Source organism: Opisthorchis viverrini (genome assembly GCF_000715545.1).
Source record: "Opisthorchis viverrini unplaced genomic scaffold opera_v5_419, whole genome shotgun sequence".
Taxonomy (NCBI): Eukaryota; Metazoa; Platyhelminthes; class Trematoda; order Opisthorchiida; family Opisthorchiidae; genus Opisthorchis; species Opisthorchis viverrini.
The window spans coordinates 186,286-205,676 of record NW_008752077.1 but is presented as its reverse complement, the minus strand read 5'-3'; the positions used below and the strand labels follow the sequence as shown (position 1 = coordinate 205,676).

At 40.7% G+C, this 19,391-nt stretch overlaps 1 protein-coding gene across 1 annotated transcript in view; it reads left to right on the top strand.

Annotated features, from left to right (window-relative positions):
• Positions 1–602: 602 nt before the first annotated feature.
• T265_10886 (hypothetical protein) overlaps positions 603–19,391 on the top strand; it is a gene marked incomplete at both ends in the record, with an annotated part of 36,564 nt that continues 17,775 nt past the window's right edge. The window contains 6 exons of the mRNA XM_009177384.1: positions 603–1,130; positions 1,178–1,452; positions 7,158–7,730; positions 9,459–9,624; positions 12,499–12,700; positions 13,990–14,114. Of these exons, the coding sequence (XP_009175648.1) occupies positions 603–1,130; positions 1,178–1,452; positions 7,158–7,730; positions 9,459–9,624; positions 12,499–12,700; positions 13,990–14,114 (1,869 nt within the window). The remainder of the gene's footprint in view (positions 1,131–1,177; positions 1,453–7,157; positions 7,731–9,458; positions 9,625–12,498; positions 12,701–13,989; positions 14,115–19,391) is intronic.

Sequence of the window (19,391 nt, the reverse complement as noted above, 5' to 3'; positions counted from 1 at the left end):
CTTTAACGTCCTGATGCATCTACTTCTATCGGTCATTCAGACAAAGGTGGAGGCCTAGATGAAATTTATTTGTTTCAATCGAGGTCCATTAGATGCACAATGCTTTTTGCTGCAAAACACCTGGATGTAAAATAGAACTTCTCGCACCAAAATGTTGTATTTTGTCCTGTATGTCCTCATCTAAAAACATCATTTTCTACTCTCACATTTTTGCAGCTCACATAATTTCATTTTCCGATTAAGCAATTTTTCCTTCGGCGGAAAGTCTGGTGGAATGATTTACTAGCGTCACTGAAACCTCGGGATGCGTAGATTAGGCTCAAAAGCTTGGAGTCGTACTCTGAACTTAATTACCTGACTCTTTTGGCCCACCAGTCTCATGTCGTAGCTTCCAAAAATTCGACTCCATTGTGCGAATACTGAGCCCCTTCGCATGTGTGCTGTATCCTGTTAATCCCTTTGAACCACAACAAGGGATAAAAAAGTGGCCTTCTATGGTTTCAGCTCCTCAAACCTAATCTGCTCGAAAAAGAGAGGGCTGCCTGTCAGACTTTCTGTGATGTCGACTTATTGCTCGTCTCCATACTCACTGCTTCTGGAGTATGTGGAGGGAACTGAACGGCAAATATTGCCATGGTAACACTCAGCGAGTTTACGAAGTTTTGACGATGTCCGGCTTGGCACATTTACAACAAGTATTTGGGTTCCGAACAGGAATTTCAGGATCTGTTGTCTTTCAAGATGAGCAGACGATTGTTTTTCCCTGTGGTTCGAATCTGGTGCTATATAATACGGAACAGAAAACGCAAAAATTTATTGGGGGGTTGGATAAATCTACTGGGATGACAGCGATGGCTATAAGTCCCAACAGACGATATGTGGCGCTAGGTGAAAAAACTGCTGAGAAACCGGTTATAACTATTTATGATCTACAAGCTCTTCGAAGAAAGAAAATCATATCCTCCCCTGATGTACACTCTACGGAATTTGCTAGCATAGCTTTCTCTCCTGATTCAAAGTACCTCGCAGCTCAAGGTGCCAACCCTGATTGGACCTTGGTTTACTGGTCCTGGGAAAAGTCAAAGCAGCTTGCGTGCGTTCGTACCTCTGTTGGAAATCAGATACGACAGGTATAAATACAGGGCTCAATGTGGCTCGTTAACCGATTTCTTTACAGATTTCATTTAATCCACATGATTGCACTCAAATATGTGTGATAGGGTCAGATATATTCCGACTGTATAGGTACGGCGATGGTAACCTCAAGCCCTACGGATTAACCAAGGTCGAGCCACAAAACTTCTTATGTCAAGACTGGGTGACGGAGGAAAAGCTTGTTGTTGGAACAGAAGAAGGCAAGTGGATTTTACTAGAAAACGGGGAACCAAAATTTGAATACAATGTGTCCTCGCTGGTAAAACCTGGCGACAACTCGAGATCTATTTTAGAAACGTGAGTGCTCTTCTTCTTACTGACCAGTCAAAATTGCACATAGGTTTCTGTATGCCATATTCATGAAAAGTAGTATCTGTCACCGACTCCATGTTTAAATGTTTAATTTTGATGTAATTATGGGAGCTGGATGTAGATAACACCCTCGCATGTTTGAGTGCGGAGAACAAAGTGACATGTACCAATCCTATCTCTTGGACACATCGCAATGTAGCATCAATACAGAAAGAATAGATTCAGTCTACGAGGGTGTGAATTTCTGGGATCCAATGTAAATATTCTGAAGTCACCATGAAACGCTGGTTTAACGTAAGCGTTTTTGAATGCTGAGGTGCTACTTACTACATCGTCTGCGTAGTTCCTCCACGAGAGTGCTGTCACACAGGTCTAGTGTGAGTTACCGGAAACAATAGCAAAACTGCTTCAAACACAAACCAGCGCAAAGCTTTTGCGCATATGTGACTCGAGCAAGGAATAAATTTAATATTCTGTAGAAACGATTGATATTCAGATATGGTTTGCTGGTGTACAGTCTAATATGTGGCAGCATGTACGTTGGTGTAAATTATTTGGCAGACGCATATTTAAAATACAATCTTTGGTGCCTTCCCAAAAGGTTGGCTGCTCAAAACGATGTTCCATCCATTTTGAGGAAGAAACCAGCAAGATGCAGACCGTTTAAACCCCAAGAAATAGAGAGCAAGGCAGAGGTAGTTGCAGCAAACGCAAAAATTTCTATAATGCTGTGTATAGCTGAGAACTCTTTCTTACGTTAAGGTTGTTGTAGAGTTTTTTAATGAGATGTAAATCTGCCGCTTTGCTCGCTAGTGGAAAGGATTTATGTGAAGACCGTTACCACTATTCCATGGCATTCCGCCCGAAAGAAATTAGTCAGAATAGAAATTGCGTTTAGGCAAGCCGTATCGGGGTTCAATGTTCAGCGTTTTTGGTGCTGCTGTTACCGGAAACTCATACAGTTCCAGTTTGCTCATCGTATCAATCACGCTTATCTCTACGTGCCAGACTGCGTTTGCAGACTATGACTAAACTGATGAATATTTCTTCATAACGTGGTAGGAGACATATCCATATGACTAAAAATTAGCAGCTCCAGACTAACAATTTTGTAGCAATGGAGTTCATTACGTATATCAGTATAACCAAACAAACCAGAAATTCAAATAACAATCGGCACATGTGTATTACATGTGTATTACACATGTGTATTACATATGTATGGCATATGAAACAGAATATGAATTAATAAATAGAATATGAAACCAAGAGAATAATGTGTGGAGAAATGAATATAGCATCAATCATGTTCATCACAATTTCACACTCAGAAAGATACACCATATTAATGTACACAATGACCATTGGGGTCAAAGTAAAAGGCAGTGTTTAGCATGAACTTGCAATTAGTTTTATTATATACGTTCTATGAAACGTATATAATGGAACGATCTTTTCAAACAACGCAGTTAAACGTGTTTTTGACCTCGTAAATATCTTAGTGGTATTTGCTCTCTTGCTTAAGTACTCTGATGTCATGTTAAAAATCTCATTGGACGGTTTCATACACAGATTTTCAAGTTGAATTTCTTTCCTTCACTTTGCAGTCTTTTTCGTCCTGTTTATTGTGACTGCTCATGTAATAGTTTATGTAACACTGTGAGTGCAACTGCCAAAACCTGAAATACTTTGGAGTTTCATGTTCATTCCTGAACTTGGCTTATTACATATGACATTACATAACGGTGGATACTATTTCGCTAAACGTGTTTCTAAGATGCAACAAAATACAACTCATTTCAGATTCCTAACTATGGATGATTTCAGATGATTTTAGCGGTATTTCAATTGGTATAAGTATACACAGGCGCAGTTTTAAGGTGGCTTTCAAAATAATGGGCACAGAATAAAAGGTTTTTCCAAGCCAACTGAGGCCAGTTTTAGATGCACTGGAAGTTACCTAATTTTTTTCGAAAACATCATATTTGATACTTGAAACTCACAATTTGCGGTAGAAAATTAGCACGGTACGCTGCGAATGGCTGCAGTAGCATAAGTTTATGGCCCAAGTGTATCCAGCTGTGACAATAAAGTAGAGCTCGTTACTCAACGGGTTAGATTATGCTAAACAACAATCTTACAATTATGACGATCAATATCACTACCATTGTCACCATCATCATCAATCTAATCGACACGGCAACTGCATCGTCACCAGAATTATTCTTACCGTTACCCTCAATATACTAACCCTGGTCATCGTCATCATAACTGGCACCAACTTAATGATTGCCATTTCTTGTCAATTGACCTAGGTAAAGACCCAATAGTGTAAAGGAAATGAGAGAAGAGATCTTTGCCATTCTGAATTAAAAGACTTCGAACAATCACACCTGATACTTTCAAAGAGTATTTCAGTTTACGTAGCTCACAGCAAAATGCAGGCGAATTACGTTTAGGTTTTTCGTACTAACATGAAGCAAAGCATAACGTTCATTCACTGGACTCAAAAGCAGTATTTCTACAGTATGTGATGGTATTGGTAATGTGTCGAAATATTGGTGGCTGTGGTGCGTTTTTTGGCTATTGATCCGGAAGCTGTGCATCCGTTCTCCGAGCTTGATTGTTACCCCGAATACAAACTATCACCAAACTAGCAGATATCACCAGTGCTCAGTTAGGTTACCTAATGATTTTTTTGGTGACAAAACTTTTGGAAGACAAGTAACAAGCAACACGAACAAACAAACAAACAAACCGCCAGGCCAACAGACACTGGGCTCGTTTTGTTAAACGAATAAGATATACTACAAAGGCTCATTGAGTGCATTCTTTAAAAAGTGATTGACTTTTAGGACAAAAATGGTGAGAAACTTCAACCTGCAGATGCAAAAACTATAAACCTTGCGATATTACGTGAAATTCATTATAGTGCAACCAAATCCCTCAGGTACGAAGGCATTTAACTGAATGTTTCATAACAGTGTCTCATGTTCTAGTTGGTATGGTATAATAGACATCGTAGTACATTGTCCAGATGTAACAGACCACTCATAGGATTGATGAAAACCCTTCAACAGCCTAGGACCAATTTTGCTCTCCTTGGGGCTCATCAGATAGGCCCAGTCCACGAGTTTTTGTCAACCTAATATTCTAACTAAACACATAATGCACTATAATGTTCAACTAAAAGTGCTGCATAGACGTCGTTTCATATTTCATATGGTACATTTAACAAGAAATCAGGTCGGGTGTCCAAAGCAAGCCAAATCAGTATTCAGCCTTGGATACTTTGTTAAATTCGTCAAATTCTGGTTTAAGTCAAACATATGGTTGCTTACAAACGTCGAAGGTGTATTTGAAAAGCCATCCACACGCAAACTGTCATGAATGTGGAGCCATGAAAATATTTAGCACCATCTTCTGTAAAGAATATACTTACCCGTAAGCTAACTCATTGCGACCAACATTGAAAGGATACTTTGGGATTGTTGCATGGTAATCGGAAGATTTATACCCGAAACTTTATTATGCGCCAATCTTTGCTGCCAATCCGACTGCAATCAGCATTGTTGTTGTCCACCCACATGCTGACTTTTATCAGTCAAACACAGCGCATATATTAAGAGGAGGGAAGTATTTTTTGCGTAGAAAACAGTTTAATAGTAAGTGGTACAAATTGTTTTCACTTTTTATCACTCATTTCCAAGGTGGTATTTGTGGACGTGAATCCGGAATTTATAATAGCAGCCATTGGTAAAACATCAGTGGACCATCAGGTTCACTGATTGTTTTTCACCCGAAATTTTCGCAAATATGTATATGAACCGACTCGTGCTTGTACACAAGTACTTGTGTGCAATAAGGTTAACAAGCCTTGAATCGAAACCAACCGATGCAAAAATCTAAATTTAGACTGTTTCACAATTGCTGCAATAACGCTGTCACAGAGTTTGGTACTTCTTAATGGAATGTCGATTTTCACGGCGACTGCAGAAGTGACTCCTTCTGTTTACTGTTGAACACTCATCAGATATATTCATTTGGTAGCTGGCCACCAAGGAAATCGGGGAAGTTTCCTAAACGTGGTTTATAAACGACAATAGATTCTGAGGAAAATACGAAGGGTATTTTATTCGCTAATTTAGAAATGAAAGTTCTCCAGCAGCTTTTCTACTCTGATCGTTACTGCAAAATGAGACGCTTAAATTGTGGTGTGTCAATTTAACATTAAAAGTGAGGGATCAAGAGTAGACTACCTTGAGTTCACATTAACTGCACCAAGCTAAATATTCAGAATCATCTAACTTTGCACCTATCGGTTATTTTGCCCTTGCGGGAATTCACGCATTCAGCAGAGTGGAGAGACTTCAAAAACGGGAACACCTTGATCCGTCATGTACTTTATCGGAGTAAATTACAATGAACTAGAAATTTGCATGACAACGTGGATGAATAATTAGCTTCTAAAATAAGCAAACCATCGTTCTAACGGTCGAGTCACTTTAACACCGTGCCATCCTTACCCGGCTAAGCATTTGGGGGCCAAAGCGCCTCGCAAATTTTTTCCTTTTCCTCACATGGGTTTACAACAGTATGAAAACAGTGACGCTTACTCTGGTCGTTGTAACAGTTATGTGTTAGCCGTAGTGGTTTTTTCACTGGCGGATCAGATTTGCGGCTTATGAATACGTTGGCCAGCCTTCCATTTGAGAAGCAACCAATGGATATCGCGATCTAGGTTGCTCCAATCCGCACCAATTCACACCAGATTACTCTGCCTTTCTAAGAAGATGTGATTGTGGATCGCACTTGGAAAATTATTTTGTATCACACAATAAAACGGAGGTTTTCAGGATAGGAATAAAAAGTAGACAAGTATTTTGAGCCTCAAAATTCCTGTTTCACCCCATTTAGTGAGGTTCTCAGTGCACAAAAATAAGTACTGCTTATGCTTCTATTGGATAGGCACTGAGATGCTCCTTTTAGAACCTCGGATAGGTGACCTGCATTCTCAAATCCTGAAAAGCCAGGCTGTTAAGGGCGACAAATTAATTTGACTTATTTCAAAAGTGTTTATCAGAGGTTTGTTTCCTTACACGTTACCCAAGTAAAATTCACAGGTGTAAATGACCTCAAGAGTTGATCATCCGAGATTTCACTCTTTGTGAATCTAACATACACGAAACCATTTTCGGTAGTCTTTAGATGTTCGTATGGGCTAAATCATAATGTGATCAGCGAAGAAGCAGATCTTTGATCGAAAGCATCAAATCAAAGAGTTGCGGACTTACAGCATGTGAACAAAGTCTAGAGTGTAACGTGCTGGAAAGCTAGTTTCAAAAAAACGGAATCACAGGTTCTAAAACATTACAAACAACCGAATCATCGTTTACTTGGAATCATGTCTGTAGTAGGACAGCTCTACCTCTCCCTTCTTGTCCCATATTTTCCTCACATTCGGATAAGCGAACATATTATGTACCAGTGAGAAACCAGCATTCTTCTCCGGTTTCGTTGGCAATTACGATGATAGTGAAATAAAGTATTTCACTTTGGAGGCTATTACCAAACTTAAAGAAAAAGATATAAGTTATGTTGTCTAGTTTGTTAATGATTTTTAAGAGTATGAATTAGGGGAAAGAATTGTAAGTCTTTCATTCCTTATTTTTTATGGTACTATTATTCAGGAAGGACACTGAAATCTCCGGGGATAAGCCGGAACGCAGTATCACAGCGATTGTTGCAACCAGCAAAGGTCTGGCAGTTGCCTGTTCACCTGGCGTGGTACACTGGTTTGAAAAGAATGAGGATCTACCCAGTAGAGGTACACACAGTGCGCCTACACTCAATTTGACCGGACAATCATCCAAGGACATCTACAGACTAGTTCGCAGTATCCATGTACCAGTGGATCCTACAAGTAGCTCGGAAGCGGATCGTTTGAGCAACCAAAAAATCACCCATTTGGTAATCAGTCCGTCTGAAGAACTTATGGTAGCGAGTACCGACGCACATCAGCTCTACAGTTTTAGCCTGAGTAGCTTTGAAATGACAATGAAGAACACGGAACTATTACAGAAGAACTTTGCTGGGGGTCCAGTTAAGAACCAACAGGTGCCTTATGAGTCGCTGACATTCGAACCGGTCGCTCAAGCATTCCACCACGGACAAATCCTCGGAATGGATACTTGTATTCGAAAACCCTTGATTGCTACTTGTGCAGCAGACAGATCAGTACGAATTTGGAACTTCGAGTCAAAGTAGGTCTTACGGGAATGCCTATATTTCTTGTCTATGTGAGTCATGCCGGATTTTATTCTAGCATGTGTTATTATCAGGCCAAAATGGTGGTCACACGTACGAACTGGCATACAGGCTGCTAAACGCCTCATCAGCGCTCAAGCTGTGTTCGAATATGATGGGACTTACAACACTTACAGAGAAAAGACAGTTTTAACGGTAAGGAACGAACAAAGTGCTTATTTTTATCACTCGCAAAAACTTCTTTATTAGGCAAATCTCTCTGTAATCCATACTAAGCCCATCGGAATAGGTATCACCTGCTTCGTCGATTCACTTCGGAGACGCAGTGCACAAACTTATAAGCTTATAGCCTTTTGTAAAATGCACGTCATACATTTGACAAATTTAAAAGTTTTTAAATCCACAGGTAGCACAAATTTGTCAACCTCCAAAAAATCTGGGTTTTATGTCACAACTGGAATCTACCAATGCCTAGCAGCGCTGTACGGTTGTTGTATCCAATGACGTGAAACGCGTAACGCCACATTCTGCTTAGGTTTAGGCTGGTCGCACTACTGATCAACCGGGAGTAGTGCAAAAATAGAAAGCTCGAACGTCAGATTTCAGCATACCTTGAGTTCTGTGTGATACATATTGCTGATAATTGGTTAGTAAGAATACGCGTATGGTCACTTCTAACTTTTCCCGACTCCCTGGGACAACTGGAGTCGTAGATAAAATGTTTACTGGACCGTGTTGACAGACGATCGAGTCCGGCTTCGTTCAGCTAATGCGTTCACATTAGGAAAAATCTCGTTGTTGTTTGGGCCTTTACGACCGCTCACATCTGGTTACTAGTTGTTATTCTTGGCCATCTTCATGAAATGATGAAAAGTATGGAGTCACTATTTGACTGTCAACTAGTAGTCAGATTCCTACCGAAAGTTTATATTCATTTTTGTAAACCAAGCAAAGGGTAATCAGCCTTGTTTGCTTCTGTGGCTGCTTTTTAGCCGGAAAATTCAAACTTGCGGTCAAACAATTGCGCAACGGTCAGTGAGAGCAAGGGTTACAAAAATTGCGGCATAAATCCGAAAGCCCTCACTAAGATACTGATATTATGTGAATTCTGTCATGCATTCGGTCAGAAAACTGATTAGCCTGAAATTCTCATCATTTGTTCAGCTATCTTGACAGTTTTGCCTAAAATATGACCAATCCTTTGGCTTGTGATGCACTTTTTCAGTTTAGGAAAATCGATCACAAAGGCAGTGCTCCAGCTCTCATCCAACTAGAAATATCTTGATCTCCAGTTGGCAACCAAACTTACTTGTGTGAATAGCTGCCATTATACGCCAAGCCTATGACAGTATCTATTCGTGGAACTTTCGAATCCAAAAGAGGAAACCTGGAATAGCCTAGTAACCAAAAGTAACTCTGTTATTTATCCTTCAGTGTAAAAAAATATTAGAATATCTCTTGATCGTAAAATGGATATGCAAAAACGGAGGTGTCCAGTCTTTTTCATGTATCTTCAGCATCTCGTAGTTTTCTGGCAGTCTAAAAATAAAGTAACAGATGCTTCCGTAATACACTATTCCCAAGAGCGAACACCTCCGCCGTTATTTCTTCAAGGCCAGTCCAAAACTATTGGACAATTTATAGGGGGAATTCGATTTTGATACGTGCTATATCTGCCTGTATCTTTGAATAGCATGCTTAGATTTTTTGTTCTTCCCGAACAGCTCTTTGGAACTGTGCAAACAGTTTGCTGAGGAGGCGTACAGTATTGCTCTTCATCCGACTGGGCTGTATATCCTTGTTGGATTTAGTGACAAGTTGCGGCTGATGAACTTGCTAATTGATGATATTCGTACCTTCCACGAATTTCCCATCCGCGGATGTCGAGAGGTACGTTGCAATAAATCTCAGTCAACTCCATTTCACCTCAAGCTCATCTTTGTTATCATTGAAATGTGTGCTGAAACCTAGATAGTTCCTTGAAAAACACACATTTTTGTACCAATTTAGTTTTCACGGGAGACTCAGCCGAATCTCTCGTTTATAACATTTTTCACTTCTTTACAAGATATTTACACCAGTGTCTTCATATTTTTTCTGCAGTTCCGTCATTCTATCGATCAATCTGTCTACCTGTGTTTACCATAGTCTGTCCATAAGAAGGCTACAACCGACTACAGTTTTTAAAAATATTTTTCAAGTATTACTTTACGAATTATGCACATACATTACTTTTCTCATGTGGGTGAACGGATTCTTGATAATAGTTCTCACTACCTTCAGATAAAGAAGCTCCTCAAAGCATAGTAAGCTTGCCACTTCACAGGCGTTCGAAAGAAGGCAGTCTGTGAAATTAGACAGATTTCATTTTTGTGCCAAAGCCGTCTTGATAGCTATTAGGGGTTCACCCCGCTGTGACTCGCCCACACCCAAAAAACCCGAGCATTTCGCTCAGTTTCCCAGTGATCCAATCCACATGTCACAGTTGCGCAAGAATGTGCAAACGCGCTCACCTGCCTCTGGCGCACGCGGTGTTGCGAGGGGAACAATCAGGTGTCTGATAATGGCAAGGCACCGAAAATCCTGAGCCCTGTACTCCTATCCCCGGGCACGACAGCACACGGACAAAACTGAACCAGGTGATCTGGAGTGCACGGCACGTCCGATCGATTCAAAGATGTGTTATAATCAGATTGACTGAGATTGAACAAGTGGAATGACGGTTTAACGGTGGGCGCGCAGCTACAAGCGTGATTGGCAATCGATAGCTGTCGGTGGTTTTCATGTTTTGTCAGGATAAGACAATGAAATGCCAACTCTCGATGCGACACCTATGGATAGTTTCTCCTGAAACTGCAAGCACCCGCAGGCAGTATGAGTCAATCTTGCTGACTGCAATTCCAGGGAGAATTATTGGCCAATCCCAAATTTGCGAACAAAAGCTGACAAATTATTGATTTCTTTCGATAAATTATAGAACGACTTTTGTAACACAATTAGCTGGATAGAGGAAGCTGTGAAGAAGCTTCTTCGAACTGTGTACAAACTTTTGTGGCACACTCAGCAAAGAGGCAAGTGGGAAAACATGAAGTCTGGATTGGTTGTCTTTCGATTTACTTTTGATCGTGCGTTTCTCCCTTACACTTCAACTAGTCTTAGAGAAAATAGTAGAACACTGATTTTAGCGGAGGCGATAAATGACTGCCAGGAAACGTTCTCGTTGCAAGTCATCGTCCACGTGTCAGTGGTTACCTGTAGCATGAATTTTCTACGATGCAGCTCGTCCAGTCCATGAATTACATATTCACACGTCACAGCCTAAACTTTCACAGAAAGCGGATGAGTCCAGTGTAACTTACAGGTGACCACTTATTAACCTTGCTTTTACGCGAAATTTGATACCAAGAAGTATACAAACAGCTTTCCTTCAGTCAATCAGTCAGTCAGTTATTCAGCCATGAACCTTGAATTGTTTTGCAGTGGCTCCCTCTGCCAAAATCTCTTCCACCGAGAATACAGAGATTTTTGGAACTGTATTCATGCCTCCTTCTATCAAGCTTGTGCCATCAATCGTCCGGTCGATGAGGTTGTATTCATTTCGCCCACAAAAGTGGCATTCTGCGTATTTCAAATCAGCTAGGCTGCTTCTAATGCATCTCAAAGTAGATCGACGCGCGGTGTGTCCCTGGTCCTCTGAATAAGTTGCACCGGTTCGCCGTCATGTTCGAGGGCTAGTTGGATTGTGCTCAAGGTTTGCATTTGCTGTCACATCTGCCCGCATTCCATTCTACCTACCCATCTATCTATCTATCTATCTTCTATCTATCTATCTATCTATCTATCTATCTATCTATCTATCTATCTATCTATCTATCTATCTATCTATCTATCTATCTATTCTATCATCTATCTATCTATCTATCTATCTATCTATCTATCTATCTATCTATCTATCTATCTATCTATCTATCTATCTATCTATCTATCTATCTATCTATCTATCTATCTATCTATCTATCTATCTATCTATCTATCTATCTATCTATCTATCTATCTATCTATCTATCTATCTATCTATCTATCTATCTATCTATCTATCTATCTATCTATCTATCTATCTATCTATCTATCTATCTATCTATCTATCTATCTATCTATCTATCTATCTATCTATCTATCTATCTATCTATCTATCTATCTATCTATCTATCTATCTATCTATCTATCTATCTATCTATCTATCTATCTATCTATCTATCTATCTATCTATCTATCTATCTATCTATCTATCTATCTATCTATCTATCTATCTATCTATCTATCTATCTATCTATCTATCTATCTATCTATCTATCTATCTATCTATCTATCTATCTATCTATCTATCTATCTATCTATCTATCTATCTATCTATCTATCTATCTATCTATCTATCTATCTATCTATCTATCTATCTATCTATCTATCTATCTATCTATCTATCTATCTATCTATCTATCTATCTATCTATCTATCTATCTATCTATCTATCTATCTATCTATCTATCTATCTATCTATCTATCTATCTGTCCGTGCATACACCATCGGCCTCAATCTCTGCCGATGTCTTTTTGCGTACGATTTATTTCGAGATATTTTTCCACGACTACTGGTAATTGTTGAATTTCTGGTTGACTGTCGCAATATTTTAAACACGTTCGTTGACGCTAAACTGAATTCTATCTGGCGTATAAATCTAAATGTTTTACTTCTACTGCCCATAGTGTGCTTTTAGCAATGGCGGACACCTGTTGGCTGCTGTGAACGGAAACGTGATTCAAATATTTTCTTTGACGACGTTCGAAAACGTAACCAACCTAAAGGGACACAATGGAAAAATTCGCTGTATTGTCTGGTCTCATGACGATAATAAGTTGATTTCTTGTGGAATGGATGGTGCTGTTTACGAATGGGATTCACAGAAGGGTGAGTTTTGACTTTCGTTACCATGGTACGACTTGTTGTTGTCTTGCAAATTACCAGTAGACTACCCTATTTGCCTTAGTTGCTTTAAATTCTACAGGCATCACTGTTCATCTTCCAAGGATATTCAGGTATTTGGAAATCAAGTAATATTCAAGGGGGTTGTCAGAGGTCGAACAGTGCAACATGAGATCAGTTCCTGTTCTTTCTTCTGTCAAGAAAGAACAGTTTCAAAAAACAATTTGAGTGTTACCCAAGCAATTAGGTCAGTTCAGTGGACCTAACCACACACGGAGAAAAGAAGCAAATAAACTTTTTCCAGGTAGTTCGCAAGGCACAGCACCTTGTACATACACCGGAGGTGTTTTTTATTAATACTGGCGGACCTAAGCAACGAAAGTCGGTGGTAACTGAAGCACATTCGAAGTATGAATTATGATCGGCCTGTTGCATATAACTACCAGCCAATGGATTTACCGGCCGTGTGGATGTTTGGTTTCTGGGCTCAGCGGAATGTCAGTAGTTTCATTCTGGTGAAATCAGTGTGCACCAATAGACCGGAGTTGACACCCTGAACTAGCATATTAGACACAAGTGGTTCAATTTCTGGCACCCCCAAGGAAGCCCCAATAAGATCGAAACTCGAGTCTGGTATTTCCAACCTTTGGCCGGGAACAACTAAAATAATTGTGCCAGGACACAAGGAAAATTGTTTCGACATGAGTAATGAGAGTGCGAATTATGTGAACCTCACCATCACGCACAACTAAAAGTGAAATTCACAAAACCTTCCTAATTCCTGACTGAGAGAGCTGTGTATATTTGAGGGCCTCGGTTTTCGCACAATATCCTTCTGGTCATAAAAATTCAGGAACTGTTGAGGCCAGCACGCATTCAGTCTATGCACCACAATATGATACGTCACATGAATAAAGTACACCAGTAGCCAGAGAGAGGTGTAGGAGATTTGTATTTGAACATATTGAATGCACATTGATCCACGGTTCACTTTGACTCATCTTTGACCCATGGCTTTCCCTGGACAGCAAGATTTGTGCGCTTCTTAAGTGTTTTTTTGAAGAAAGAAAAAGAGGTTTTGAATGGCACGAAGAATCGAATTGCTTTAGTTCTTGCTCCGTATATGTGGCTTTTTACCCGTTAGCTATACTTTAGCAGTACTTTAAGCCTCGGACCTTTGGTGAAAGTTTGAATTCCAAATTCTCTTACTGGAAATAACAAACTTCCCGTTATTCATGTTCTACCTTAATTGTCTTTGTTCTACACCATTCAAGGAACACGAACCGGAGAAAGTGTACTGAAAGCCTGCAGTTACACCTCTGTAACTGTATCTGCGGACACAAAAACGACGTACGCTGTTGGTTCCGATAAGTCGTTGAAAGAAATCGTCGATTCACAAGTAAGTTCGCCTAGAAATCTGAATAATGTGTTACCCGCTTTAGGAGATTCATAACTGAAGTAAAGAAGTACCAGAAACGTGGTTAAATACGACGCCTATTATCTCTCTTGCATCGACATCCATCAGTTCATCCATGTCGTTTTTAACGCACTAACACACCAGTTCGTCCGAAATTAAGCTAATCCGGCAACCTTACGGGTAGTGTACTACATCTAGACTACGTGTTGCAATAACTCAATTATGGTACCTACTTAAACATGAGACGGCCTTTTGCAGCAAATTCAGCTGGAGATGACCATCATAAATGAACGTGACAGCTGGACTAAACCGAATCTCCCATATAAATCAATTTAATGTGCAAATGAGCGGTTTTAGCGAGTTCCCATCTGTACTTGCAAAAAGTCAACAATTCAACTGGTTCATCTCCTACCGATCAGTAAGCGAGCAAGCAATTATTGACCAGTTGATCACTCAATCAACTAGCTAAGTAAGTGAGCAGATAGAGAAGCTACTACACAAACGGGAGTGAGTGTCACCAAATAGATGATTATTTAATTCAATAGGTTAATGAGCAGCCTAAATATTAAGTATACATTTAAGTAGTTAAGGTGAAATGGAGCAGGTCAGTCTGTCTGTCTCTTTGACCTGTCATTGTCTTGTGAGGATGTGGCACCCAAAAGGCCAGGTAATCTGATTTCGCCGTGTTCAACAACTCAGCACCCTATCCTATATCTGCTGATAGTGCAGTGACTTCCTTTGCAGTTTGGCAGTATTATCAAACTTCAAATTTTAGCAACCAAGAACTGTGAATGAAATGGACTGTGAGTGCTGCTGTTCATTTTCTCATTTTTATCCTCTGAGTCAGGCCGAAGTTAGTGAGAAGACAGGAGGATGTTGAGGTATGTATGCAAAACATTTTTGCGTACCATCTGTGACACTTTTTATGGAAGTTTTCTTCTAAACTATTCAATGGCTGGGGTAACTGATCTGAGCGTGCCACAGATACAGCAATCCGATTTTCGGAAAGTTAAGAAAGTACGCTGATTTTAAGACAGTAGAAAATTCGTATCATGCAATCTTTAGCTGATAAGTTCTTTTTTTGACGGGAAGCACTAATCAAGTTTAATGGCCAGCCTCAGAGTTGAGAATAGTTTACCTGAAGATAATTTCATAAAACTCTGAAAATGCTAACCATTCGTCTCCAGATAAATAGTGTGGAATATATCTAACGTCGGTCAGCTGTAGCATCCTTTCGTTGTCCAGCTGCAATGCCCCCCGAAGGAAGCACGAGAGTTGAGATACTGGACAAACCTAGGTAGGAGCAGTCCGGATGCAGAGATTGCATATGAACCAGAGACCTTTGGGACCAACATGTTCGTGCCCCAATTGTGAGCTGTCTACAGGTCCCACTTCTAATATACACGAAATTCCTCAAGCTTTGCAATAAAAAAGGTCACCAGTGATAGCAACGCGGACGGTCGACAGGCGTGGGAAAAGTGTATCGGCAGAAAACAAAGTGGACAGTAATTCACAGCAAGCGGGGGAAAACGTGACACAGAAATGGGTCCGCTAAACAGTAGCATCAGAAAGACAGTGGGGCAAAATATTTACTGACAGCCAGAATGAGACTTGTAATATTCAGCTAGCCAATAGGTTAAAGTTCGGAGTGTCGGTCGTGTTTCAGGATCATCGTCAGTAAAAAACATTGATCTTTCACGTTTTATTACACACAGGTGAGTTAAAGAGGAGTGCCGGTGTACATATAGTGGGCATGGAAGCACAAAACTCAGGGTGGAAGTACACGTTGAGCCATCAGTGGGACAGCTCGAGGCTGTGGGAGTTTAGTAACGCAATGATGCGGAGGGTTGCAGAGATGGGAATTTCTGCAGAGGGAAAAAGGTTAGCAGCTCCGTTCAACAGTGTGTAACCAAGACTTCATACGAATGGATAGAGGTGAATGATTACCAGGGAAAGAAGGGAAAAAATAACAATAAGCTATTGATGTCAACAGGGAAAGCATATGTTCCTGAGAGACTTCACGCTGATGTTCTGAGTCACGAAGACAATCTGTTCATGGCGCAAGGGAATACAGCTGCCGCTTAGCCAATCTCCAGTCAGACTACTGAGGTCAGGGTGTGGATATGCGAGTTCAGTCCTGTCTCACCAGATATGTTTAAATGTAGCCAGGTGTGACACAAAGGTCAGTGTGTTGCCAGCAGTTGCCAGCGTCTGCATCCAGAGTCGATCAGACTATCGTCCATGAAGATGTTGTCTTGAAGTCCTCAGTAGTGTTGGTTGGAAAGAATGGACCCACAAACCCGGACGGGAGTAGTGAACAAAGTACAACTATTAAAGTGAGATTTAAACTTAGTGCAACTTGTGAAATTTCACGGGACGAAAAAAATCCCCGAAGAAAGAGAAGCAGGAAAAGGTTTTTGGATAACCGGTACAATTTTTACAGCAGTGCTTTCGAACAAAATTGGTGAGTGCTGTCAGGATCAGGTGATTTCGGGGTGTCGAGCTCTCACAGAGGAAGCCGAACAATCCATGTGGCGAGTGAAGGCAAATTAGAAGGGAAATACACTCATTTGCATACCAAGTTGGTTTTGACGGGAAACACCTAGAACTCAGCTGAATATCTCATTGATGTTCTTAAGCAACTGAATGTGCTGCGCCAGATCGCCTCATGCTTCAGTTGGTTAAACATAAGATTGTCGGAAACTCGGAGAGTGAGTCTACATGGTTAGCTTCAAGAAGGGAGAAACCGATCTTGGACTGCCGAAGAGTTTTCAGCAACCTAGTATGTAATGCAGTACATTGAAATCAAAAAGGATTGACAAAGAAAGATAAAAAATCAGGCGTTTATTGATGTGAGATAAGAACTGCTTGCAGAAATAGAAGTGAGGCTTCCCGAGTTTTAGCTTGAAAAAATATGGGAAAGCCAGAAGGACCGAGCATGGGAAAAACAGGAGAAACGAAAGTTACAATTGGCTGCTTTGACCGGGCTTTAAGATGGTCGGCTTCCACTTGGAGCTTCCACTTGATCTGTCATCCGACAAAATAACACATTTGGCTCAGTGGACTGCGACTCCACAAGAGCTATCGAAGGCGATCTAGTCAGCGTGTGGTGTCGAAAAAAGACTTTTCCACCACCTGAAGGTTTTAATTTTTCGAGCTGCGCACAGACTCAGAAGGTTTAAAATTCCAGTGGTGGGCTGCGGATTTTTGTTCTCAGGGACCAAAAATTTGAGTACATATCCAAATTATTCCATAAAAAAACATTTCCCGCCCTCACCAAATATGACTAAATGCCCGACGAATAACTTTCTTACGGAAAAAGGTTGAAAAATTGATTCATAGAGGAGGAAGTGTTTTAATAGACAATAACTTGAGGAGAGCAAGTGGGTTTTTCAGAAGAAAATGGGGAACAAACGTGATGTGGCAATGCTCAGGTGAACTCGCGGAAGAAAAGGAACGGGGCTGAGTCGTCGTGAATTACCCTAGTGTTTGGACAATATCATCATTATCAGTCATGGACTCGTATGGGAATTGGTGACAGAACAGAGCTCAGACTCAAGGAATGCAGGATCCGTGAGGAAGGACAACTGTATTCATCCCAAACTAGATGCATTAAAATGATGAAGAACGTATCGTTCGCGAATATACACTCATCTGCAAACTAATTTGGTTCTTTTGAGAGACTCACCTGGAACCCAGTTGAATCTCTCGTTTATGGCGTTCTCTGAGAACATCATAAAAGAGAGATTCAGCTGGGTTCCAGGTGAGTCTCTCGAAAGAACCAGCTTAGTTTGCAGATGAGTGTATATTCGCTAATTTCGTGCAATTTGGTTTCAAGTAGAACGTAAGGTTGACGGAAACCCGGGGACTTCGCCTACCTGATGAGCCCCAAGAAGGGCGAAACCGGCCGTGGGCTGTCGATGGATTTTCAAGCAACCTTAGGAGTAGTACATTACAAACGTATCGTTCGGTTGTAAATTACTCGCACTGGAGGGATCATTACCGTTCAGTGATCGCAAACATCAAAAAAGTGCGTGTAACCACGGGTTAGAGTGAGTCTGAGTCGGGAATACTGTAATCTGGACATACAAGCCTCGAGGGCAAACGGAAGTGAAAAAGACATAGACAACTGTGCTTGAGCACAAGCTCCGCCATTTAACAAAAAAATGCAGCAGTAAGTAGTTCAGAAACTAGACATAGGGGATCATCATACCCGGAGGCCTTTGTTTCGGCAAGGAACAATAAAGAATGAATGAAGGAAAATGAAAACAGGTTAACTAAGGTTAGCTTACGGCTAAAGCAATGAAAGTTTCAACACAGGTTCGAAGAATCGCGAGACAGAGCTTAGCAGTCATCCTCCAACTTTGTATATCAGCGTCTACTAGTAAGAACTATACCGGTGAAAGGAAGAAGGCCTTCGCTGCGGAGTTATTTATTCGGAAATGCCAACTGACCGGTTACAGACCATTGAACAGGGAAGCAAAACTCTAATCTGCATCTTAGTTACAAAAACTGGACACAGATCTTCTCCCGAACGAGTCTTCCTGGAGATTCATTGACTCCAATCATTCGTCGGTCAAATCCAAGCAAATGTTACAAAGTGGCCACGCGAATTCCGCAACAGAATTCACTTTTTCAATCGACGCAAGGCGAAATTCTACGAAAAACACATACTACTCGCGTGCCTCCCGATCAGCAGTATCACCATTACACCGGTATCTAACTCAGGTGCCTGAAGTGACGAACCACATAACGCCCTATATGTTGGGTTTATATGTTCAATGATGTAAAAGGCAGTTACCAGGATTAAACATGTGGATACGCCTAAACAGTTGCGGGTAATGTGTTGGGGCACCCCAATAAATACTGCTTATTAGTACGAGCACAGTGATAGTGAGTTTTCATGTCTGAACATTTGTCAGCCTTTGTGCCTTACATTCTTTTGAAAAAAGAATAAACCAGAAACGTATTCGAGCTTCAGGTCAGCATCACTGTTGTAGGAGTATGTGTGAACTTATTACCAGTAATCCTAATTATGCCCACAGTACAATCCAGTAAATCACGTGTTCCACAAGGCAAACAACTTTGTACATGATGCCCTGAATCATGTTTACTAGGGAACCCACTTAAGGGTGCAACAATTGAATGACGATGCACTAGTCATCCCGAACGCCCGACGCCAAGACGAAACAAGTGGGCTCTCTTGGAAGTGGCTTCTATCTCGCGTGGGTATTACACTAAATCTCTCTTAGGGAGTGG